Consider the following 26,577-nt stretch of genomic DNA (forward strand, 5'->3'; position numbering starts at 1 on the left):
CCCACAGCCGCCTTCAACATACTTTCCCATGTAAACATCACCCTGCCCCAACCCCCTCCAACATACAGTCCCATGTAAATAACATTACTCCCTCCCACATACAGTCTTATGTAAATAACATTTCTCTCTTCAGCCCTAACTTAGTCCCAGTTAAATAACCACAACTCTCAGCATTCCTCTGCCTCTCCTTTCACAGCAGAGATCTCCACTGCTTCTTCTCCTCTTCACTGCCTTTCTCTCCTGCACTGGTCACATAACTGTGACATCACAGGTCCTTCACAACCACTGCATGTTTTACTTGGTCACATGACCTGTGATGTCATCACAGGTCCTTCAGCTCTTCCAATGCATTAGATTCAATTGTATTGCCGTCCTGAGGACAGCAATAGTTGTATCTAGAGGCAATAAGGACCATACCGGTTTTGCTTCCTGCTCAAAAAGGCAGTTCATGTCTCATCTTAAAGGGCATCTGTCAGCAGATTTGTACCTTTGAAAGTGGGTGACCTGTTGCATGTGAATTTGGCAGCTGAAGACATTTGTGGTGGGACCATGCTCATATGTGTCTGCATTACTGGGAACAATTAAGTTTTAATATATGCAAATGAGCCTCTAGGAGCAACAGGGGCGTGGTCATTACTCCTAGAGGCTCAACTCCCTCGGTAACTGCTGCACCCTCTGCACTTTGAGTGACAGGGCCAGGCAGTGAAAACATAATCACACCTGAACCTGTCAAAGGGGAGAGGGTGCGGAAGTTGCAGAGAGATTAGCATCTTAGGTGCAACAGCGACGCCCCTGTTGTTTCTAGAGATTCATTTGCATATATTAAAACATTTTTCTTTTTTATCAATTTTTATTTTATTTAACAAGAAAAAAAAAACTAAATATATACAGAATTAGGTACAATAAGGCCATATTAAAGCATCCATGGAAGTAGGTGACCTTTAACAATTTTTCACAAGCAGTATGTCCATATGGTAAACATGCAAAGGTACACATGGAAAGTTTTCCAATGCAATGAACTGAGCCAAATACGCAACCCAGATATACAGTAAATGTTCAGGAATAAGGGGAAAGGTAAAAAAGAAAGAGGGGGTTACATTTGCGTGGACTATAGATCTCTGTCACCTTTTAAGACTTATTTAGAACAGGATAATTGCCTCAAACAGGAGGGATATAGCCCAAAAAGAAAGCCCAGGGCTCAACTTTTCTTTGAAGTAAACAGTTGCCATGGCCCCCAAAAGTGCTTAAAAGCTTCATGGGTATGTATCTGCCAGCTGGTTTATTCCTCTAGTTGACAAATCTGGTTTATCTTCTCTACCCCTTGGGCAGCCTAAGGCAGGTGTCTCTAGTCACGATAGCAGAATTAGACATTTAGCCCCTTCCAATAAATGTGTGATTAAAGGGGTATTCCGGTTACCATAAAGATAACTTATGTTTTAGACTAATTCATCAATAATTACCTAATATAATGTAAATTTCACATATTTACCGTTCAGTAGTTATAAAAGTAGTTTTCTTCCTCTGCTACCCAGTGTTTCCTCATAAATTACCATGACATCGACCTGTAGTTCTGAGCCTATGTTAGGTCGAGCATGCTCAGTGTGTTGCCATCAGTTCTCTAACTAAATGTCTTGTGAAACAAAGGGAGTGTTAGTAGAGGGGGCATAACTGTATATCAGGCAATCAAACATCAACACTCATAAACCAGCACAAAGTCCCAATTGGTACAATAGCTCAGGCATGCTATACCATCTGTATATGAGCTTATAATGATTCTCTAAGTTCTATACATCTAGAAAAACTGTGTGAGTTTCTAAGTACAAAGTATCCCCAACTCTTCCTCCCAAAACCTGAGGAAAGAAGGTGTGGGAGAAACATTCCGTGCTTGGAGGATTTATTTTAAGTATCAGCTTTTCAAACCACAGAAATTCCCTAATAACTAAATGTTGTTCCAATAGACGTCTGCTAATGTGCTGAATTTGATTAGTAAGTAATAAAGAAACGGAGGGGGGTTTGGCAAGAGCATGAAGAAGTTCCACAGTAGGCGTACAATTAGGAGTTAGACCCGACAATGTACTAGCGGAAAGGAGATTCTAGAGGTCTCCTGTCCCCAAAAGTATCCACATTTACCAGGTGGGGAGCGAAAACTAGCCAGGGTCAAAGGAGAGGGAGGCTGAAATAAAATCGAGGATTAGACAGGGTAAGAAAAGGGTTGGAGAGTGAGGCAACATCTGCTGGTTTGGGAAGCCAGAGAAATGTCAAAGTTATCCTTCAAGAAAGCAGCTTCTCGTTTTACTCCCCCACACAGAAGCTTCTCGGGAAACAATATCTAACCATCTTTGGAGGTGTATAGCATGGTATAACCTTCAACATCAGGGAGGCCAAGGCCCCCACCTGGTTTCTCTTGCATTAAAGAGGTAAAAAGGAAGCCTGCGCCTCTCCTCTGCTTCCTAAGGATGGAGAAAAACAATCTCCGGGTAGAAAAAAAATGTTTTGGAAGGTGAATAGGAATCATCTGCATAGTATAAAGTAAATAGGGCATGACATGTTTGTAGATATTTGCATCCCATCCAGGTGAGATAGGGGATGTTATAAGAATGTAAGAGGGAGGAACTTTTTGATATAAGAGGGTGAAAATCAATATAAATCAGATTTATTATAGCCAATTTTAAAATTAGAAAAGGTTCAAATTGGTGAAGTACTTGGGGAAGGGCCTCATGCAGGTTTGTCAATAATAAAAGCAAGTCATCAGCAAATGTCGATGCTAGGTGAGTAGAGTTGCCCACCGCAAAAAAAATAATAATAATTTTTCTGAGCAATACGGGCACATACAAACATGGTACCAACATAGATGCCTTCAGCTGCCAAGCACACATGTAACAGGTCAGCCAGGTAGAAAGCTGCTGACAGATGCCCTTTAAACTTTTTAGTGGGTAGCTATTATTTCAAGAGCATCTTCTAACTTGCTTCACATTTATGACCATGTGGTTACCAACCATTTTATGACTGTATGCTCAAAAACACTTAAGCAAGGTACAGATGGAATACAGGCTAACCTTTATGGGTAAAGCAAAAGCTGGATCTTGTTTTCTTCTATATTGTATGATCAAGCATACGGTGACGGTTTTCATGCTTTGGAAGTGCATATGAAGTGCTGAAGTGATTGTCCTGGTAAGTGTCTTTTTTCAACTGTCATGGAGGTTCATCCTGTAATAACTGTGGGCTGTTGTATTATGACCTCTACAGGAGAATGCTCCATCTTTAATGTCTAAAGATATTTTTAGCCAGAATATTTGCTGTAGCCGACCCCTCAGCCCTCCACTGGCTCCATCAGTCCTTTACTGTCTGTTCTCATCTGCTGATTACGCTAGTATTTAATTATGCTGTTCTATATGTTTGATATCATTCTTTAATAAAAATTTAGCTTAGATATTTGCCCTGTGTACCACAGTCTTCTGTTGCAGCCATTTTTTAGGATATCATCTTCATTAAATTACTAAGTTTGTAAAATATCTATGTGTGGAGGTGTCCAATGTCTGTCTGGTTTAGTGACTATGTATTTTGTCCTCCCGACATTATTACACATGTATATAATTGCCCGGCCTTTCTAATAGGTGTGTTGTTCCATCTTGAATGTGTATCCTGCTTTACAATCACCCTTCATGCAGAGTTCACATATAAAGACAAGCACGTCCACAACACTTAATAAAACTATGGATATATAGTTACCACCAGGATACGGAGGCAAACAGAGTAAATGAGATGACACATTGGTATTAACTGCAGATTTATTGGTGGAAAGGCACAAATGCAATCACTGGCGTTAAAGCATTTTCTCTTACACCTATTCAGAAGTAAGAACAGTATGGTGGTAACCATTCTACTTAAACATATCTATCGCCTGCACATAAGGAAGCCGGCTTTGTATGCCGAATGAAAAGCAATTCTCTAATTCGCACGTCATTATGGACATCTGCTTTTTGTCTCAAAGCTGAAGCAATTGATATGATGAAGAAGTTAGATGTTCTAAATCTGGAGGCCTCCGCTGTATAAAGGTGAAGGATATACTTTAAGTCACAGTATCTGAAATGTGAAGATAAGGTGGCACCACCAATCTGTAGTGTGTCAACATTCGGTTAAAAAGCAACAGATGAGTAACAAGTTAAAAACAAAGAACTGAATAATAAATGTCTCTGTAGCATTGCAATGTTCTGAAGTCCTGGTTCTCTTTCAATGGACATGGCAGTGTATGGTATGAGACTTTGGTTCACAAGCTTAATAACATCTCATCACGAGGCTAAACAAAATATACAATGAATACCAAAGCTAACACAAACCGTATATAAAAAAAAAAATCCTGTTGGTCAAACATCAGTGGTGAAGCATGGCTACTCATGACCGCTTTTGTACAACTACACGTAGACAAATGCTATGACTTGGTCTGTTCAAGTAAAGATACCAATACACATACTTTAGTCCATTGATCAACTCTTAAGACCTTGAGTGCTGTTGAAATTTAAGGAGGATCTGTCAGCAGTCCTGACAAGTCCCTTTTAGAAAATATTTTGTACTCCCCATGAAATAATTCTGGAGCGCTGCACTGGGCTGTTTCTCTGTTCTACTGCTTGGAAATGTATGAATACCTCTGTGTTACCATTCCCCTCGCCAACAGGGTGTGATGGAAAGACTTGCAGTTTTAGGTGTCTTTTTTTTTTTGTCACAGACAGAAGTGGATCCAACAGGAAGGAGAAACTGTGTGTGTGTGGGTCTACTAGCATTTTCCTAATGGCGTTTTTTTCGTTGTAAAATATCAGGAAAAACAAAAAACCACAAGAGCTACAACATGTTGCATTTTTTAAAAGAACCCCCAAAAATAAAAAGCTTTTGTGTCCATATTTCTTATTTCCTATAAACCTTCAGCTAACATCTGGAGCTAGTGTTTTTACCGCAAAAAAAAAAAAAAAAAAAAAAAAAAAAAAAAAAGTACAGAAAAAAACAGTGTGTGAACCCACCTTAAAGGGAGTCTGTCACCTCCATATGGCCGTATACAGTGCTTACATGGCTCTCTAGCACACCTATACAGGATTGTAACAGTACCTTTGTTCTTTTCTTTAGACTTGCACCAGCAGGAAAAACTAAGTTTAATTCGCAAGTGCCCAGGGGCAGCGTTCAGTGTGTAGGTGCCCAGGCTGCTCTGCCGCCTTTTCACTTTACTCCTCCCCAGTCTCAGCCTTTGACCTATCGATGAGGCAAGAGACTTGGAGGGCGGGCAAAGGCAGAGACTGGGGAGGATTAAAGTGAAAAGAAGGCAGAGCAGCCTGGGCACTTACACACTGAACTCCGCTCCTGGGCCGCCACTTGCGAGTGCTCATTTGCATATGAGTTAAACTCAGTTTTTCCTGCTGGTGCAAATCTAAAGAAAAGAACAAAGGTACTGTTACAATCCTGTATAGGTGTGCTACAGAGCCATGTAAGCACTGTATATGGCCATATGGAGGTGACAGACTCCCTTTAAGAGCTTTCAAACATGTCTTGGTTTTTGACTGCTAGAAAAACCACTAACAGCCACTCGAGGTTTTTTCCATACCTCATGCATTTTTATGGCCTTTTTTTTTTTTCAAGCATTTTTTTCTGTAAAGAGAAGGAGGTGGAGACACACCAGAATATCATTGCTTTAACATGCTGGAAAATGCCAATAAAAACATGTGAATGCACCCTAAAAAATGGAACTGTGAATACTAACAGTATCAGACTGTGTAGGACAGTCCCTACTGAGAACGAGAAAGTTGGCACAAATTGTCCATGTAGGCATATATTTCCAGAAGGACTAATAGAGGGTCAGCATAACACAGGACACTCCAGGATTGTGCTGTCATGGGGAATACAAGGATTTAAGATATCTGACATGTCAGGATACTGGACAGGTCGCCTATAAGAGGTCTATGCATGAAAATGGTGCACATATAATGTAGCTGCACTCCTATTTCACTTCCCTTCCCTTTGGTGTGCACATAAACATGCCTCCAGCAGACAATTCCTTTACTTCCTATTAAATACATGGATCTTTGTGAATGGGGAGAGAATGGCTTCTCCAATGTACAGGTGAACTATACCATGTTAACATACAGACCTCTCTGGAATAGGCAGTCTAGAATAAATTATGCAGTAAGGGTGGGTTTACATCACGTTTTATGCCTCCGTTTCACGTATACGTTACAAAAAAAAAAAAAGATACAAAAACGCAGCACACTACGTACTTGTATTCTGCACAGTCCAGAAAAAAACTATGTATACTTTTTTTTTTTTTTACTACAATGGAACTCTATGTTGAACAGATGCCACTGTCTGGCATCAGTCTGCAGCATCCATTTAACGTATATGTTTTTTGTATATGTTAAAAGGATGGGAAAAACGTGACCGGAATCCACCCTAAATTCAGCATCTGTGAAGCCTTTAAGTCTATAAAGTTGAATTGCAGATATGAGAAGACAACTGGTGAAAGAGTAACGAGTGTGAGCGAATTAGGATTTCTCCATGTAACAACCGTTAGTTAAGGTGCCCTACACAATATATATATATATATATATTGCACATTTTAGTATTTCTTACATTTACAAAACATTAACTCTTGCAATGGACGTCACCTCTAAAAGACAGTGACGAGGGTTTGTCCACTCATTTACATATGGCTTTGGATTTCTCTTACAACACAAAGGCATTGTAAGGCTTTTCTGAGAAATGTTGCACAATATATCTTTTAGTAGAATAAAAGCTATAAAATCTGCTTAATATACCTCAATACCTGAAATTAAGATTGCATAAATAAGTTTCCATTTACTTAGTGCAGACTTTCTGAAGTCTGTGTTTGAACCATAGCCTGGTATGTCTGCAAAGTGGAAAAGGCCTCTCTGGCATTAGAGTAAGAGACTAATAATATTCTATCATCCTCCTCCCACTCAGACGTGTACAGAGGCTAGAGCCCACCACCTTAGTGGCAAAATCCCAATATGCCTACTGCAGAAAATGCATAAATATACCATAGGAGCGGGGGGAGGGGTGCAACTGTGCAAAAGCAAGTTAAAAAATAAAATATTTGACTTTCACAAATATATAAAATGATTTCTTTCCTTATTTTAAGCAGCGCAGGTCTTTGGTAACTATCAAATATAAAAAGCAGGTATTGTTCAACAAGTGGGGGAAATGGGTGAAGGTGAAACTGTCAGTTCGGTTGTAGTCCAGATTCCTACTGAATTGCAAATTTTCATCATCGGGAATTCAGCCGTGGCGCAACCTTTAAAAGAAAAGAACACATATTAATAGTGGAAACATGTTCTCGTTCTCCGCTTACTAAAGAGAGACTTCTATCAAAACGGTTTTAAATCACTTATTAACAACCTCTAGGTGAATATTCTAGTCTATTATAGACAATGGGTGGAAGGGTTTTCTGGATATAATACTATGTGTGCGAGATCCAGTGCAGTCTTTAACTTCCTCTCTGTCTGGACTGTTGGCACAGCAGAGAGTCTCCCGTTATACTGTCAGACCAGTGAGGAGTGATGACTCCTGACTGATGCGATCCCAATGGTGTGGTTGGTCAAGGCTTCTCACATTACACTAATCAATGCACTGCTCAACAGTTTGCTGCAACTCTCTCCGTCATTCCAGTCCCCCGCCTACTATTCTAATAAGGATTGCCTCGTAGATAAAACCTACCCTGTGTGGCAGAGGAAGAAACTGAGATTACTCTGCTCTCTGATTGAGAACTTTCCTCTCTCTGAAGGAAGACACTATTTCATATTTGATTTTTACTAGCATAATACGGACAATATTTTTCAATTAAAAAGAGGTTGTCAGAGACAATTAAAAATCCGAGACAAGCCCTAAAATGACATGAAATAAAAAGACAGCTTCGAGGACAGTGATTGACTGCAGAGTTCAAATGTTGTACCCCAGCATGTCACAGACACTGAGCTGCACAGTGACATGCAGGTATTCAGAACTTCACTGCAGCAGTCTATCACTGTGCTTAGCGGTAGACTGATGAGGTCAGAGACTGGCTGCAGCAGTTGTGTCTGACTTGCTGGGATATGTCGTGTAACCTCTGCAGAGACTGGCTGCAGCAGTTGTGTCTGACTTGCTGGGATATGTCGTGTAACCTCTGCAGAGACTGGCTGCAGCAGTTGTGTCTGACTTGCTGGGATATGACGTGTAACCTCTGCAGAGACTGGCTGCAGCAGGTGTGTCTGTCATATGCTGAGATACGACGTTTAACCTCTAGAGTCAATCACTGTCCTCAGCTCTGTTTTTTTATTTTATGGCATGAGTATAACTTTTTTTTTTTTTTTTTTTTTTAACCTTTTGTGGCTTGATCCAGATTTTAAGCAATAAGCATCACCCGTCAGATGCCTCTGGCAACTTTGAGGAAAAAAATAAAAATGGACAACTTAAAATTTCACATCACATCTATTTTAAGTATCATGATTAACCGTTATATTCATGCTGGACCATAAAAGAGAAAAACAACAAAAAAAAACAGGACAATAACCACTTACAAACACGATTCTCCACTGCTACATGCATCCTTATTCACCACCCCTGTTGTACTGCTATTTCTGGTATTGGACAGGACTTGCACTTTCGGCACACTCTGAATATTACAAATCCAGCCATCCCCTTTTTCCCCAGAAGCTTCTGTATACCCCCAGCCAGCCCTCTGGTCATGAGAGGCCATGACAGCGCTGTAGAAGAAGAGCCGACCTGCTTCTGCTGCATCATCACAATGCCAGCCCCTATCCGTTACCTGACATGACGATGTGGTGACAACGGAAGGAGCAGCAAAATAAAATACTGTACTGGACTGACAGATTCACAAATGGCGAATTGGTGCACTACACGCAGTACAAGAATACTGGCATTTCTCCTCTTTTTATGCAGTTAGAGGATTGCCATAAAATGTTCTTCCAAATACACTCTTTAGAAGCAACGAAACAGAAGACACAGCAGTCATATGAGAAGACGAGTCCTTACCACAGACAAGTGTCCGTTTTTGGCTTTAGCTATCAGCAGTTCTGAGCCTGGTGTAAAGTCGATGATGCCTTCTTTACCCTGACCCACAGTAAACTTGATGCTGAGAAACACAGTAACAACATAATGAGATAACTTAAGAGTCTGTCCTATAAAAGACACATAAAGAACAGGTCCTCTCACACTGGTGACATTGTATTAGACTGTACGCTGCGGTGACACGCATCTCAGATACAATGACGCCTGTGTGCCAGCACACCAAAGGGGATAAAGGAACATTCACAAAACAAAGAAAGGAGTTACTATAGAAATAAAAAAGTAGTACCAGCAATTGTTAAAGAGAACTCCCAAACGTTCCCCCCACAAAATCTAAATTCTGAAGCATCTTTTCTTAGAGCTCTGCATTGTGATGTTCCATACAGTCTGACATTGTCCGATCAGACCGTGCTAAAGATATCATGTTGAAAAAAAGGGTGACGGCAATGCCCACTTGTCAATTCATTCATATATTTCCAGGAGGAATAATAGAGGAACATCATAAAGCAGAGGTCTAAGTTCTCAGCTATTTTTGGAGGAATACAATATTTGGAAAAAAACAGACAAATCAGGAGAGGTCTCCCTTAAAAAGGAATAAATGGACTGATCTCTATTGCCATGCAAATTAGCGAATTGGCCTGTATTTAACACGCCGATTGAGTAAGCGATTGTCGGAGGGAAGTGTTCCATCCCGGCAATCGCCTGCTAGCTAGTGGAAGAGAGCGCTGCTATTACATGCAGCGATCTCCTCCACAGCATGAGGGAGAGTAATCACTAATGCCAATGCTCGTCCCCATGATGTCTAGTGGTTTGCCACCGGCAGATCGCACGATCAGCACCATCTGTCAACAGCAAACGATTATTTTATATACAATTGCCCAATGAACTAGTGTTTGCTCGTTTATCGGGCAATCATAGGCAGAATTATACTGCAAGATGATTGCTAACGAACTTTCATACGAAAAATCGGCAGGTGTAATACAGCCTTAACAATGCTGGGCCTGCAGAATGTTAAAAAGGAGCAACCAAGAGCTCATGTTTAATGCCACACACACATCCACATACCTGCCCTGATTAATGTTGATATTGTTGAATTTCTCAGCTACTATGGCAAGTTTCGTCAGTGTCTCAATCACCTGATCGCTCTGCAGCACCACATCTCCCTGGAGACAAAAAAACCCCACTAATGATAAGATACGCCACACGCAGCACCCCGGCAGGTCTGCTTTCAAAAGGGAACAATAACACAGAGCTTAAAGGGATTCTGTCACCAGTTTTTGACCCCCACATTCAAAAATATGGTTATGTGCATGGTGCCCTTGTGATTCCTAATGTGGTCTTATAAGCTAAATCTGTAGGCTCATTTAGTGTAAAAAACGTTTTATCTAACCTGTCATTCATCAGATTAAGGTGCCCAGGAGGACGCTCATGTCTCCAAGATGCCGCCCGCCGCTCGTGCCCAGCTCCTCCTTTGCAGTCCTGCTCCAACGGTCTTCAATCTGCCCAAGGGGCGGCGTTTCACCTCTCTTGTGCCCAGCCAGCCTCCCCAACTGCCGCTTTGAAGCGCCGCCCAGCTCATGAATATTCAGTTTGCTGGGCGGCTTCTGCAGTCCCCGCTCTGAAGCGCTGCGCTGAACAGTGCCCTGCGCATGCGCCGATCTTGTGAAGTCGGAGACAGTAAGCGCCGCCCAGCGAAGTGAATATTGATGAGCTGGGCAGCGCTTACTGTACCGGACTTCACAAGATCCGGCGCATGCGCCGGGCACTGTTAAGCGCAGCGCTTCAGAGTGGGGACCGCAGAAGCCGCCCAGCAAACCGAATATTCATGAGCTGGGCGGCGCTTCAAAGCGGCAGTTGGGGGAGGCTGGCTGGGCACAAGAGAGGTGAAACGCAGCACCTTGGGCAGATTGAAGACCGTTGGAGCAGGACTGCAAAGGAGGAGCTGGGCACATCGCTTCAGAAAACAAAGGAGGAGCTGGGCACGAGCGGCATCTTGGAGACATGAGCGTCCTCCTGGGCACCTTAATCTGATGAATGACAGGTTAGATAAAACGTTTTTTACACTAAATGAGCCTACAGATTTAGCTTATAAGACCACATTAGGAATCACAAGGGCACCATGCACATAACCATATTTTTGAATGTGGGGGTCAAAAACTGGTGACAGAATCCCTTTAAAGGGGCTGTCTCACTCAGGAATGGCATTTATCACGTAGATAAAGTTAATACCAGGCACTTACTAATGTATTGTTATTGTCCATATTGCCTCCTTGGCTGGATTGATTCATTTTTCCATCACATGCCCCCTTTCATAGAATGCAGTGACAACAGTTTAGAGTCCAATGAGTTGTGCAGGGGCTTTATATTGATAACCTATCCTCAGGAGAAGTCATCAGAGTCAGATAGGCGGGGGTCCGACTCCTGACACCTTCACTGAAGGGCTGTATGACGGGGTAGCAGTACCCCTGCCAGTGCCGCTTCCTCTTCAGTGTTTATCTGCCATCATCTGCTTTGCAGTAGAGGGCCAATGGAATTACAATACATGCACTTGAATGGGATGGAGCACATATCGTTACACTGTGCCGCCGCTGCAAAGATGACACGCAGGTAATTTTGAAGAGGAAGCAGACCTTGCAAGAGTGCTGCTACCCCCTCAAAAAGCTGATCAGCAGGGGTGTCAGGAATCGGACTCTGTCGATCTTATGTTAATTATCATTTATTATTAAAGCGCCATTCATTCCATAGCGCTGTACATATGAAAAGGGGTATACATACATAATACAGACAATTGCACTAAGCATGATGAACAAGACAATTACAGACTGGTACAGAAGGAGAGAGGGCCCTGCCCGTGAGGGCTTACAATCTACATTGATGACTTATCCTGAGGATAAGTGACCACTAATGTGCCTTTTTACTGACGTAAACAAAAGGGGTTTTTAGCTAAACAGCTGGCTTTAATCAATTGTTACAAGTACCAAAATGGTGCCTTAAAAACTAGAACTTGACCTCATACAAGTACATTAGGGTGTTTCATTTTGTAGTGGGGAAAAAAAAAAAAAAAAAAAGTTACATTTTTGCAGACTTTTCTTACGCCAGAGTCTCTGTGATGTCCTCTCTGCCAAATTTTAAGAAGATTGGATAATATTTAGAGGTTGCACACTTTGATCAGTTTTGTAAAAGTAGGCAAAAAATATGATTTTTCAATGCTAATTACTTTTATTGGAAAAACTAGAAATCACAAACTTAAAATAATATTAAAACAGACACTAAGATTAATAGGTAGTATGATCGGCAAAACGTGTTATATTAATCCACTTTGAATGATGCAATCCCTTCTTTTGTCAGCTTGGTGACGACTTTTCTGTGATGCTCGACGACCCTCAACAAGAACTGTTTTTGTTGTTCGCCCCCCTGACCGATTCTTTATCAGAGCAATTCCTCTTTCTGCGGTATCACTGACCACCTGAAGAGCGTTCACATGGCTTCTTCTGCAGTTTTCTGTCACGTTGAGGTTTCCAAACAAGCCAAAGAATGTCTGTTTTATTAGTAACGAAATGGCTCAGGTCTTTTCCTTCAAAAACTAGGTTTTTACCCTCTCATCGTTTTATTTCCTTTTTCTTTGCAGGTTTGGTTTCTAAATTTGGCGAACTCTCTGCATAAGCGCAGTCAGTCACAGTGAAGGGGCAGGGAAGGAGGCGCGGTTGCCATGACTTGAAGCAAGGAGGCCGCTGCCTCCTTGACTTCAAGCATGTGTAGAGAAGCGCGCCGGCAGGGGATAGAAGAACGTTTTCTGACCTTTAGCCGCATCGGCCTTCAGGGAGAAAATTATCGTTGGAAACACGCTGCTAAATACTGTCAGGTACTGCTGGCGGCTTGGGAGGTGACAGGTTCCCTTTCACAGCCTAAGTAATACGTTCGTCCAAAAAAGCCAATCCTACGTTTGTTTCTGACAGATACCAAAGGTGTCTCTTAGCAAATGTGAGAGCAGAGCACTTTTTTTTACGTCTGCATCTGGGTAGGTTCTCAGAAGCTGTAGACATATCCAAATCATTCTTTGGAGCCCATCGACTTACAATTGCCTCGTGCAAAAAGCGAACATATAGGAGGCTGACAAAATGTGCAACCCGTATCATTTCTTTCAATTCCCGTTGTGGAATATTCAACTGTTTAGTGAAGAGGGCAATAAGTGCATATATTGCCTTTGCCATCCACCTTGCTTGATGCAGAGCCCCTGGGATCCTTAAGTAGTTTTTAGACCAACCTCCTAGGTACAGGAGTGAGAGGAGTAATAAAAGTGATCAATATGTGCAACCCCTAAATATTATCCAATCTTCTTGAAATTTGGCATAGATATCTTTTACATCACTCGGGGCGTAAGCAAAGTCATATGAAAATCACATCTTTGGAAAAATTAAACCCTCTAAAGTACATTGATGAAAAAACAAAAAAGTTATAGTTCTTGGAATCTGCGTGGTCACTGTGTGGTTAACGCACTGCACAACCCCTTTCAGTTTAAAGGGGATAGCTGGCCACAACGCAATCCTCTTGTAAATTATTAATGTGAAGCTCGGAACCATAGGGGGGGGATTTATTATTCCCTCCAAACCACTTTTCTGGTGTAAAAAAAAAAGTCACAAACCTTTTGTTTAAGACTTTTTAAACGCCATTGCACCTAAATCTAGACGAAAGTGGCGTTTCTACGCCAACCGGGACACTTTTCCAAAAAGGGGGTGTGTGAGGTTGTGGCCAGCAGGCCCGTAGAATTCAGCTTATTTTCTGGCGCCGAAGACTACTGAAATTTGTGGTAGGTCCAACCTTCTGTAGGTTTCAGTCTAGGCCAGGGAACAGCAACCTTCGGCACTCTAGCTGCTGAGAAACTACAACTCCCAGCATGCAAACTTACTCGGCTGTTCTTGTAACTCCCACAGAAGTGACAGGAAGATTCTGGGAGTTTTAGTTCCACAACAGCTGGAGTGCCGGAGGTTGCTGATCCCTGGTCTAGGCACATGGGCTGCACCTAATTAATGACAAGGAGCGAGTCTCATAATACATTAGACGCATCTTCCAGCATCACAAGGGATATTACAGACTGCCGCAAGAGGCCAGTATTTATCTCCATGTGCACAAATGTCCACTGTATGATCACATGCACGGTAGTAAAAGAACAATCTATACCTAGTAAATATTACCTTTTGCTTGTTGTCTTCACATTTTACATGGAGGACAAAGAGGTTATCACTGAGACTGCTGACAGAGATTCCTGAAAAACAAGAGCACAGATATCAGTCTTCTGAGGGAACAGAGACGTCCTCTTCATATACAGTAGCTGCTGCTTGTAAAGTAGTGCTGATCAATCAGGTTAGAACATGCATCATCCTGTATGTGGCAGCCTTTCCTATAACCATCAACTAAAACTGATCTTCATATATGTCCTGTAACATGGTTTCTGGTAGACTCTTACATGCTATGCCCTCTGTAGTGGTAATACAGAGTAGTCCAGTATACCAGTCACACGGCACAGCACAAACACTTATGCCCTAGCCAAAGGATAGGGAATAAGTATCAGATCATGGGGGACCAACTGTACGGACCACTGTGGCTCACAGGAACAGGGGTCCAGTGTTACCAAGTATGAATTTTTTATTTTCTGTACAGGATTATGGGGGCAGCCATCTTGCATGAGCAGCTGTTAACAGCATTTAGAAATCTGATTTATAACAGACCATAGGCCACAATGGACATTGAGGTCTATGGGAGCGTTTTCTAGACATGCTCTGTGACCTGTGCAGAGGTAACTTAACATCTTCGCGACCCCTGACAGTAAGTCCACTGGGCGCACGAGAGAGAGTGGTATATGGAGCAGGTGGATCAGCTCATCCCACTTCATGTGTGTGTATTACAAAGCCAGCACTGGACCGCAATGACCAGGAATGGAGACATATATATGACTGGGATCAGAGTTGTTATCTTCCATTGTAATCCTGCTTAGGATATTGCAATAACAGAACTGCTGAAAAGTGATCTGACCCGACCAAGAAGTGGCGTCTATTATAATTCTCTAATAGACCGTGTGAAAACTGCAGGATTTAAAAAAAAAATAATCACCCCAAAAAATTGCCCCATGAAAAACTTGTGTTTTCAAACCAGCAGCTGGATCTGAGTACTTTAGTAATTGCATGTAATTAAAAATGTATTATAGCTAATGAGTTATTCAATGAATTCTATCTGTATAGCGCCACCTGTTTGTTCTTTTTCTAATTTCTCTGTCCTGCTCACTGAGATTGAAACACATGTTCAGTTCCATTCTTCAACTGCCACCAGCTGCATCAGAGAGGACATAACCCCCGAGTGCGCCCGCCGTCTTAACTGACAGCTTGAATGGGGAGATCTCTGGATCCATGTGAGGTACAGGACTGGTTCGAATTTTGGTAGAAAAAGGGTTGTCATAGAGTAGATTACCGTATATACAGTTGCAAGAAAAAGTATGTGAACCCTTTGGAATGATATGGATTTTTGCACAAATTGGTCATAAAATGTGATCTGATCTTCATCTAAGTCACAACAATAGACAATCACAGTCTGCTTAAACTAATAGCACACAAAGAATTAAATGTTACCATGTTTTTATTGAACACTCCATGTAAACATTACAGTGCAGGTGGAAAAAGTATGTGAACCCTTGAATTTAATAACTGGTTGAACCTCCTTTGGCAGCAATAACTTCAAGCAAACGTTTCCTGTAGTTGCAGATCAGACGTGCACAACGGTCAGGAGTAATTCTTGACTATTCCTCTTTACAGAACTGTTTCAGTTCAGCAATATTCTTGGGATGTCTGGCGTGAATCGCTTTCTTGAGGTCATGCCATAGCATCTCAATCGGCTTGAGGTCAGGACTCTGACTGGGCCACTCCAGAAGGCGTATTTTCTTCTGTTTAAGCCATTCTGTTGTTGATTTTCTTCTATGATTTGGGTCGTTGTCCTATTGCAACACCAATCTTCTGTTGAGCTTCAGCTGGTGGACAGATGGCCTTAAGTTCTCCTGCAAAATGTCTTGATAAACTTGGGAATTCATTTTTCCTTTGATGATAGCAATCCGTCCAGGCCCTGACGCAGCAAAGCAGCTCCAAACCATGATGCCCCCACCACCATACTTCACAGTTGGGATGAGGTTTTGATGTTGGTGTGCTGTGCCTCTTTCTCCACACATAGTGTTGTGTGTTTCTTCCAAACAACTCAACTTTGGTTTCATCTGTCCACAGAATATTTTGCCAGTACTGCTGTGGAACATCCAGGTGCTCTTGTGCAAACTGTAAACGTGCAGCAATGGGTTTTTTCTGGACAGCAGTGGCTTCCTCTGTGGTATCCTCCCATGAAATCCATTCTTGTTTAGTGTTTTCCATATCGTAGATTCGCTAACAGGGATGTTAGCATATGCCAGAGACTTTTGTAAGTCTTTAGCTGACACTCTAGGATCCTTCTTCACCTCATTCAGCAGTCTGCGCTGTGCTCTTGCAGTCATCTTTACAGGACGGCCACTCCTAGGGAGAGTAGCAGCAGTGCTGAACTTTCTCCATTTATAGACAATTTGTCTTACCGTGGACTGATGAACAGCAAGGCTTTTGAAGATACTTTTAAAACCCTTTCCAGATTTATGCAAGTCAACAATTCTTTATCGTAGGTCTTCTGAGAGCTCTTTTGTGCGAGGCATCATTCACATCAGGCAATGCTTCTTGTGAAAAGCAAACCCAGAACTAGTGTGTGTTTTTTTTATAGGGCAGGGCAGCTGTAACCAGCACCTGCAATCTCATCTCATTGATTTAACTCCAGCTGGCTGACACCTCACTCCAATTAGCTCTTGGAGATGTCAGTCTTACATGGTATGTTCAATAAAAACATGGTAACATTTAATTCTTTGTGTGTTATTAGTTTAAGCAGACTGTGATTGTCTATTGTTGTGACTTAGATGAAGATCAGATCACATTTTATGACCAATTTGTGCAGAAATCCATATCATACTAAAGGGTTCACATACTTTTTCTTGCAACTGTATGATTTACATTTTTTACATGACCCCTGTAAACACGTGTTTAGGATGAAAACTTGATTTAAAACAGTAGGTCATTTTCTGATGACACATTCCCTGTAAGTCTGCCAGAATAACTACAGGGTGGTAAATCTATAGGACATAACCAAACAATCAGTTATCTTAGATGTAGTCCTGGAGTCAACAATTTGCACACATTAAGGGTCCATTCACACGTCCTCAAGTGTTTTGCGGTCCGCAAAACATGGACACCAGCCATGTGCGTTCTGCATTTTGCGGACTACACATGGCCGGCCCTCTAATAGAAATGCCTATTCTTGTCCGCGGCTGTGGACAAGAACAGAACATGCTCTAACTCTTTTGGACCCCAAGCCCTGGTAGTGGGAACAGCAACCTCTGAACAGTAGCTATATACCAACAATAGGACAGAACAGTCTTTCATGAAAACCCCCTTAACCCTAAAGATGCCAAAAATGAAACGTTTAGCGATTGGAAACAATAAAATGGCCCATTATGATCAGGGCTCCTCTGAGACCAGATGATAACTACAGGAGAATATATTGTTCCAGATTTACAGATGAAAGACGTTCCCACAAGGACAAAATATTCATATGACGTCAAACTAATGATCCAAATCTCTCAGACATTAGAGGTGGGCCAACTGCAATTAACAGTCTAGATCACCAATTAGCAACTGGGGAATAACAAAAGAGCTGCTTCTCATGAACATTATGCAACCAAGTTGCACATCATCGACCTCCGTTACAATTACATGGGCCAGGGTGGTGCAGACCATGGGCCAAGTACAGTATAATGCACAGGAATAGGGTTTGAAAGCAAGTGGGAGATTTTGGAATCCACAACAGCTCCAGACAGCAAATTTCCATTCTAAGGATTTGTGCAGTGGCATCATTTTGATGACCCATCCAAAATATTAATGTTCTATTAATTTCAGATCAGCTGTTTGAAGGGGTCGTGACGCCTAATACTGCGTCCTCTTCATATTTACCTGCACACTCCCTTGTATCGGAGATGCAGTGTAATTACAACTGCTCCTTCTATTCACTTCCTAATACAGCTGGGAATCGGACCTCCACACATCTGATATTGATATCCTGACAATAAGTCATCAATATTATGCTGCTGCACCACCCCTTTAAGGCACACCTCTGAGACCTGCTCCTATCTCACGAACGTGGACCAATGTGAATGGAGAGCAATGCATGTGCAGCTTTCTCCAGTCACTGCTATGGGACTTCTGAAAATAGCCACATGCGCTCCCTTGGCTACTTGTGGAAGAACCAAAGCAGTGGAAAGAGATGAGAGCACATCCTACTGAAATGCCTACCGCTGAGGCCAGCGATTATCAGGAGAGGTCACACGTTATCAACGTGACGTCACGAAACAGATCCCAGCCAGGGCAACTGTAGCAGCGCAGGATCTGGCAAGTAATGATCACTGCTTTATTGCAGGCAGATCCTCTGTGTTGTCTGGGGTTGCTCTCATTCAGGCAATTACTGCAACCAAAAGATAGTCACCCTATGGAGACTCAATTAGAGCATCATACATTATAGCAATCATTGCACTGCTCTCCTGTGAAGTACAATATAGCAGAACAATAGAGCTGTCATACATAAGAAACTGATGAAATTCAAACCTGTCAAATTGGCATAATCAATCCTCTGCTTTAGTTTGGCTTCTTCCACAAGGTAAGCAGCATTCTGAGCGAGCAGAAGTTGTCTCCTCCGTGGCTTGTATCCCTTTCGGTCATACTTGACCACAGGCACTGCATACTGTAAAGAGGTATGAGCGTCAGGATAGTGCTATAAATGGTAGATCCATACATGAACCAGGCAATGCAGGTACGGTAAGCATTTCTCATGTCTGTTCTAGTAAATCCTTACATTTCTAATAAAAATTATTATGGAGCAATGTTAGGGATATTTGGGTTAAAGTGGAGACAAGAAAGCATTGATTTCTAACGAGGTGTGTGCCCGCTTACACACCTCTTGGCGTTTGTATGCTCTCCCTCTTATGTGGCATTCATGCTGCGGTTTCCTTTCACACTCCAAAAACTATTCTGGTTGTTCAACTTTCTATAAACCCGACCCTAGTGTGTGTATACTGTATACGTGCAACTGTGTTAGTCAAACTGGGTTGTGAGCTTCAGTGGGGACACCAGATGATGTGCATGATGACAACCTATTTACAGAAATATTGCTGCAATATGTGTGATGTGTAATACAAAATATGTCAAATGGAATGTTGCAGTAGTAAACAAAAAAAAATTGACAAACCAGAAAGTATAATGCAATAAATACCGTTAATGCCTGGTTTTCTATTTGTTGAAGTATTTTAGTGTTGATCTCATCATTGCCTGGAAAGAAAACAGGATGGAGAGAGGCTGAATGATTTGGGTAGTAATAGTAACTAGTCACTTCTCACCCTTTAGTTGGCTGCTCTTTGTCCCGCATAATCATATACAAACATCTAGGGGTACTGCAGGGGGTACTGCTTATAGTATCCTAGCGAAGCTATAGCTAAGCTAGAGAGACCCCTGCTCTGATGGGTTCCAAAATACTAGGGAGATGCTAAGCAGAGGAACAGCATAAGGCTACATTCACATGACTGTATGTGTTTCGGTCCGCAAAAAAAAACAGATGACGTCCGTATGGCATCCTTTTTTTACAGATCTATTGTAACAATGCCTATCTTTGTCCGCAAAACGGACAAGAATAGGACATACGGATGCGGATAGCACACGGTGTGCTGTCCGCATTTTTTGCGGACCCATTGAAATGAATCGGTCTGCATCTTATCCGGAAAAACAAAAAACAAAATGGACACAGAAACAAAATATGTTCGGGTGAATGTAGCCTAAGGCTACTTTCACACTGCCATATGCGCTGGAAAAGCTACTGAAACATACTATATACCGGGCTTGTATACCCTTCTTGTCTTCTGCAATACTGCAGGTGACTGCACTATTCAGTGGCATACAGGAGAGAAAAACAACAACAACTCTATAGCCAATGGATGTCACAATATGCATATACAGTGGCAACCATCAGAGGTATGCATCGGGGGAATCCTATACCAATGTACACCTACGACTGACAGTAAATGCAGTGAGAAAGTAGCCCACAGAAAAGATACTGGGGGTCATCTACCAGATGTGAACCAGTTTTCTGCTGTACCAAAGTCACAAACTGCATTTTACATACAAATTTGAGACATTTTACATTTTTCACGCTGCTCTCGACACTTTCTTCAAAAATGGACAGGCGACGGCCCCAGAAAACTGGTGTAAATCATAACTCAACTCTATGTCTGCTCCTAGCTGGTATAGGCTTCAGTTTCTGGAGCACGGACATCACAGATTTAAGATGCCTGCACCTATTAGTACATTGGTCATATTTTATGTGAGGGAGATTTTTTTTTTTTTTTTTTGTTTTGTTACTAAGACTGGGGTGTATAAGGTTAGTCTTTAGTAACTGGGCCCCCTCAGACTTTATTCATGGCTTCTATGATCTCCAAAATGTATAACTGCTGTCAGATTACTGTGAGAATACAAGTCACAGGAATTATGAAGTTTACAACCAGAGCCAGAAGTGTGAAGAAGGTTAAAGGGAACCAAAAGGCTCGATTAGCTCAACAATTCTCTGTTGATTGGATGTAAGTGAGCAATAAAATACCTTCAGTTTTTAAAAAAGGATTGGTGGTGTTCCAAGCTCAGCAACCATCAACCAAGAGAAAAGCAGGAGGCGGCCTTGCAAAAAAACAACTCTATTCAGAAAATTTGAGCTCACAAGAAGCGATTTTTTTCCAATGAAGTGAAACACAGACACAGAAAGCCCCAGAGAGGGAGAAGCAGGAGCTGAAGATCTCCGAACATATAAATCACTCACCAAGTCGAGTGTTTATGAAGAGTCTTGGAACGCTCTGCGGATAATTGTCTTTTTTGTCCTTGAATATTTCACTTGCGACAACTTTCTGTTCAAGCTGTGGAAACAAGAAATGTCTATATTTAGACACATATGCATTTATCTACCATTCTGTGCAAAATAATAGCAGCAAGCAACCAAGAAAAAGCTCATTCCTCGTGATAGCATTTATTTCCATAAACACAAAGGCACTGGACGCGCTGCACATTCAATTCCAAATGAAAACACGAACAAAATATCAACTTCTAAACTGAAAATGAAGAAACGGGAATAATAGGCTGTTCAAAAAATAAAAGGGTTTGCATTTTCAGTTACAAACTTGAATATTTACACTATAAGGCCTCTTTCACGAGACAGTTTTTTTTTTCTGTTTACAGGCCGCTTTTTTGCAGTCCGTATACGGAACCATTCATTCCAATGGTTCCGCCAAAAAATAAATAAAAGAATGTACTCCGTTCCATTGAAAGACAGAACATGTCCTATTATTGCCCGCAAATCACATTCAGTGGCTCCATTCAAGTCAATAGGTCCACAAAAGACACGGAACAAAACGGAATGTACTCCGTACGTCTTCCGTTTCCGTTCTGTTTTTGCGGAACCATCTATTGAAAATGTTATGCCCAGCCCAATTTTTTCTATGTAATTACTGTATACTGTATATGCCATACCGAAAAACGGAATGGAAACAGAACGGAAACAAAAAAATACGGAACAACAGATCCGTGAAAAAACGGACCGCAAAACACAGAAAAAGCCATACGGCGAAGTGAAAAAAGCCTAAAGTGATTCTTTACCAGCAGGTACAACATTTGCTGCCCTCCTTCTTTAAATAAGGGCCATATTTAACACCCATTTCTTCACAGAATGAATTACCTCACTAATTGAACGCCACACTGCTATAAATCTGAATACCCGCCTTTCATTAAATGAGTCAATTACACCTAATTAGCAGTGTGTATGTCATTACTGTTGATTCTGTTGGCTTCCCATTACTCGTGCATTGTTTCTCATGTTGTATTATCTTTTCTGCCAAAAACACATTAGTGATGTTAGACTTTTACTATTTTGCACATAACTGTATTACGGTAGTAAGAGGGCTGTCCGGCAGAAAATTTATGAAAAACATTGTATTGTGGTACCAGTCAACAAAAGGATTTTGTGTTGTGCCGAGGGAGAGGAGCAAAATGTGGGTGGCACGGCACACGACCGGAAACCGTTTTCAGGTTCAGTCTTAGGTTGGGAAAATGACAGTCAGCAATCAGCCTCATCTTCACAGGCAATAATATACATATCTGGAGATGGTGCTTATATCTAAATTAGTCACACCAATGTGCTGCTCCTCCATCATTAATCATAAATATTTTACCTTTCATAGGCAATGCATGTAAACTACTTTTATAATATATTTTCTCTAAAAAAAAAATAAAAAAAAATAAAAAAAAAGTAGAAGGAAGAGATGCATAGGGTATTCAGTTAGAAGAAGATATCTCCTAGAACTACGAGATCGGTAGTAGTCTGACCTCTGGATGCCCACTTATAACAAGAACGGGGACCCCCAAAATGAATGGAGAAAATAGTTGAGCATGTGCAATGCTGGTCCATCAATTCTCTATGGGACTGCTAGAAATAGCTTAGTAAGGCTGCTTTCACACTCGTGGTAGCCTTTTCCGGTAAGCTGTTTCGGCAGGGGAACAGCCTGTCGGATCTGTGCTACCGCAAGTCCACCCGGAGGTCCGGCTGCAGCACGGCAAACAAGCCGAAAGGCGGGCGGGCAAAAACCACAGCATGTTGTAGTTTTTGTCCGGGCGCCCCGTGCTGCGGCCGGCCCACCCCCATTATAGTGAATGTGGGCGGAGTGGCCTTTCCACGGCACGGTGGACTTGTGGTAGCATGGATCCGGCAGGCTGTTCCCCTGCCGGAACAGCCTGCCGGAAAAGGCTACCGCAAGTGTGAAAGTAGCCTAACAGCTCAAATTGATAAAATGACATGGCGCATGCAAGCAGCCACTCCATTCAATTGGGTATTGGGACACACACACTCCTGTTCTCATGATCTGTCGGGGTCCCAGCAGTCAGACCCCCACCAATCTAGTGGTAGCCTATATGGTGTAGCTTCTTCTAACTGGAATTTCTTAGTTCAGCTATTTTTCATTCAGATTTACCTGTTGTTTCCACTCAGGGCTGATTCGTCTGCAATACTTCCACACCATGTTCTTCATGCACATCTCTCTGAGGAGCTCAGAGGCCTAAAGGAACAAAATTCCATCTAAGCAATCTTCACATTCCAAAAAGTTGAGGCAAAATATAGATACATTAAACATATACATGTGTCTACAGTCATTCAGGTCAAATAAAGTAAAACAAAAAATTCTAACATATATTTGATGCATATTTCCATTATAACAATCCTCGCTGCCAGGCCATCAGGCAAGGACGTTCATTTTAATGCCTTGTGTAGATAGGTCACTGCGACCCATTCTGCTGAAGGATGTGCATCACAGACGTGGGTCTTTAATCTATTCGGCATCTTTGGAACGTATGCGCAGCGCGGTGGCTGAGTGGTTAGCACTGGTGCCTTGCAGTGCTGCAGTCCTGAGCGCATACTGTGGTTTCCTCCCACACTCCAAAAATATACAAACAGGCAAACTGGCTTCCTATGAAATTTACCCTAGTGTGTGTTTCGGGGTTGAGCGCCTATATGGCAGCCAGTGACTTCCCAGGGAGTTGCCTGAGCCACACAACTATCCCTGCACTTCAGGTTTCCTGTGAGAAAAGCAAATGATAACAGGACTGCAACCAGGCCCACCAGTCCTAGATTCTGGGGAGTGCCACTTTTAGCTGGATCAATGTGTTGAAAACACTGCTCCAGTCACAACAGAGAGCCACTGGGTCCATGCTACTTAACCACAGGCTGTGGAACAGAATGATAACATCCCGCCGCCTGCACCAGGATGCCGACGTCCTTTAGTGTGCGCCTGACATCTTGTAGGCCACAGCCTACAGCAACCACCCTCTGTAGATCCATAAAGCTTCATCACTGAATATCTTAGGTAATGAGATGCATAATTCCCCTCTACATGAAGCTGGCACATATAGCGGCTATCAACACTTTTGTTCTACTAAAATGTACTGATTATTCAGATGTTAAAAGCCAGCAAGTTACCACAGATTATTCCCTTCCCCATCTGCTTACCTCTCGAAGGGATGGGGGTGGGACAGGCCAAGACTTATCTAACACGCTTTTTGGTACGTTGCGATGAAGGTTCATCAGGAATGAGTAACGCAGATAATCCAGGAAATAGTCATTCTCAGGACAGCGAGGCTGATTGCGGTAAATGAAGCCTTTGATGAATCTGGGCAAAAAACATAATCCCTTACTTGACAGTTCTCAAAATACCAGCTTATCAATCAGAACATTGTCCGTCAGACCTTTTTAGACTAAAAGTTTTATTTCCTATTTAAATAAACTATTTAAAATATTTAGGAAAAAAAGCCAAAAGGGAAACCAGAGGTCTTCACGAAAGAACCCCTTTAAAGGGGATGTTCTATTTGACAACTTATCCCCCATCTACAGGAAGAGAGATAAGGGGGCATTTACACCAACAGATTATCACAGATCTTTTGTTTTACACACCAACTATTGGTCTGATTGGACAGATCTTGGTCAGATAATCGATTAGTCTAAATGCACAGCGTCTGATCCCAGCAGTCGGACCCACAGTGATCCCGAGAACTGGGTCGGTGCTCCTCGTTTGAATGAGGCAGCAGTCAGGAAAGTATCTGTCACTCCATTCAGTTTTATGGGACTGCAGGAGAAAGTACAAGCGCTCAACTGTCTCAAGCAGCATACAGCTGAATGGAGTTGCAGCACACATGCATGACCGCCACTCCATTCAAACAGCAGACCATGGGCACTGTTCTCGTGATCAGCATGGGTCCAACTGCTGGGATCAGACATGTATCCCCCTGTCCTGTAGATAGGGTATACGTTCTTGCAATGGGACAACCCCGCTAGTGTGCAACTCATTGAATTAATGGGGTTCTTCACCGCTGCTGAAGTAAATAATTGGTTCTCACAAGGATACTTCTTACACAAGGCCCTCAGCATGGGGAAGAGGGCAGTGATGTTGTATTCGCTTTGCATGCATAGTACCCTAGGGATAGTTACATCATGTATGAATAACAGTTGATCAGCTTGTCATGCCAGCAGTGGACTGAGCGTCTAAACATGAAGGTGGACCTATTTACAGACATGTCGTTATCTTGAATTGTAACTTGGAGAGGATAAAATGGGGGTCACTTCCTTTCACAGGAAGTTCAAGCCTTCCCAAAAATATTTTTAGTCTTTCTAAATATAAAGCAAATAAAGACCCTCCAACTGTTTCTATCACCACTTTGATTTCCTGCTTATCTCCTGTAGATTCTTTCCAAAACCCTGCAGCTATTGGGAATGAAAACAACTATGGAAACGACAAGCTGTGCTGAGGCGATAAGGGAACCAGTGAGACAATTTAATACAAAAAAATACCTGCCTGATGAGGGCCAAAAGGACGCTCATGGTCTCCCTTGGGTGAATGATGCCCTAAGGCAGGGGTCAGGGTACCTCCAGCACTCCACATGTTGTGAAACTACAAATCTCAGCATGCTCCATTCACTTCTATGGGAGTTTTGAGAACAGTCGAGAAACTGTGCATGCTGAGAATTGTAGTTTCACAATAGCTTGAGCGCCGGAGGTTGCCGATTCCTGCCCTAAGGATATGAATGGTGTATACCGGGATATTTTCCAAGCATATAAGCCAACCGTAGACTTTGAAAGTAATATGAACAGAGCTTAGAGGGGTGTCCGTTCTCATGATCAGAGGGGGACCCAGCAGTAGGACTCCCAAAACGCTAACGGTGAGAATGTCAAATTACTGGAACACCCTTTTAATTAACGATCGTTCTCTAAGGAAGCAATGTATGATAGAACACTATATTTCAAATAATTTAAGCAATGTCAATTATGATGAACTTATTATGTCATCAGTACATGACTGTGTGGGGTGTTATCAGTCAGAAGTGACCTCACTCAGGCTGGGCTCACATCTGCGCTGTCACTGTATCCAGCGTACATGTCGGCTTTCAACCAGAAAAATGCTACACAACATTTTTTCGTCAGATATGCAGGAAAGCCTCGGATTACCGCCGGATCCCATTACACTGAATGGAGAACCGGTGATGCACGGTGGCATCCGGATATGCCAGATACAGTGAACTCCGGCAGTCTGTTCAACCGCCGGAACAGACTGCTGGAGTTCACAGCTCAGATGGGATTCATCTTGGGAATACTAGATCATGACCATTAAAATATTTATGGCATAATATGTGCATGAATGAATGATCATGATAATTGCCCAGGAACAAAAGGCAGAAGAAAACCCTGACCATGCATACATGAAATTCACTGCCATCAGTGGTAGTACTGGTGTAAACTGTCCTTCATAGCAACTAGGCCACATTGACACTCTCCTGCTGAGCCTCAGATTAG

General features: G+C 42.2%; 1 protein-coding gene across 7 annotated transcripts in view; it reads right to left on the minus strand.

Moving 5' to 3' along the window:
- Positions 1-5,571: 5,571 nt before the first annotated feature.
- Positions 5,572-26,577, minus strand: part of MYO1C (myosin IC) — a 135,010-nt gene continuing 114,004 nt past the window's right edge. For all 7 annotated transcript variants that reach the window (XM_044283864.1, XM_044283863.1, XM_044283859.1 and 4 more), the window contains 9 exons: positions 24,244-24,403; positions 23,213-23,296; positions 21,016-21,109; positions 19,429-19,484; positions 18,765-18,900; positions 14,253-14,323; positions 10,126-10,223; positions 9,028-9,127; positions 5,572-7,291 (listed from right to left, as the gene is read on the minus strand). In XM_044283864.1, coding sequence (XP_044139799.1) covers positions 7,265-7,291; positions 9,028-9,127; positions 10,126-10,223; positions 14,253-14,323; positions 18,765-18,900; positions 19,429-19,484; positions 21,016-21,109; positions 23,213-23,296; positions 24,244-24,403 — 826 coding nt within the window. In that variant the 3' untranslated portion in view covers positions 5,572-7,264. The remainder of the gene's footprint in view (positions 7,292-9,027; positions 9,128-10,125; positions 10,224-14,252; positions 14,324-18,764; positions 18,901-19,428; positions 19,485-21,015; positions 21,110-23,212; positions 23,297-24,243; positions 24,404-26,577) is intronic.

The sequence above is a fragment of the Bufo gargarizans genome, chromosome 3 (genome assembly GCF_014858855.1).
Source record: "Bufo gargarizans isolate SCDJY-AF-19 chromosome 3, ASM1485885v1, whole genome shotgun sequence".
Taxonomy (NCBI): Eukaryota; Metazoa; Chordata; class Amphibia; order Anura; family Bufonidae; genus Bufo; species Bufo gargarizans.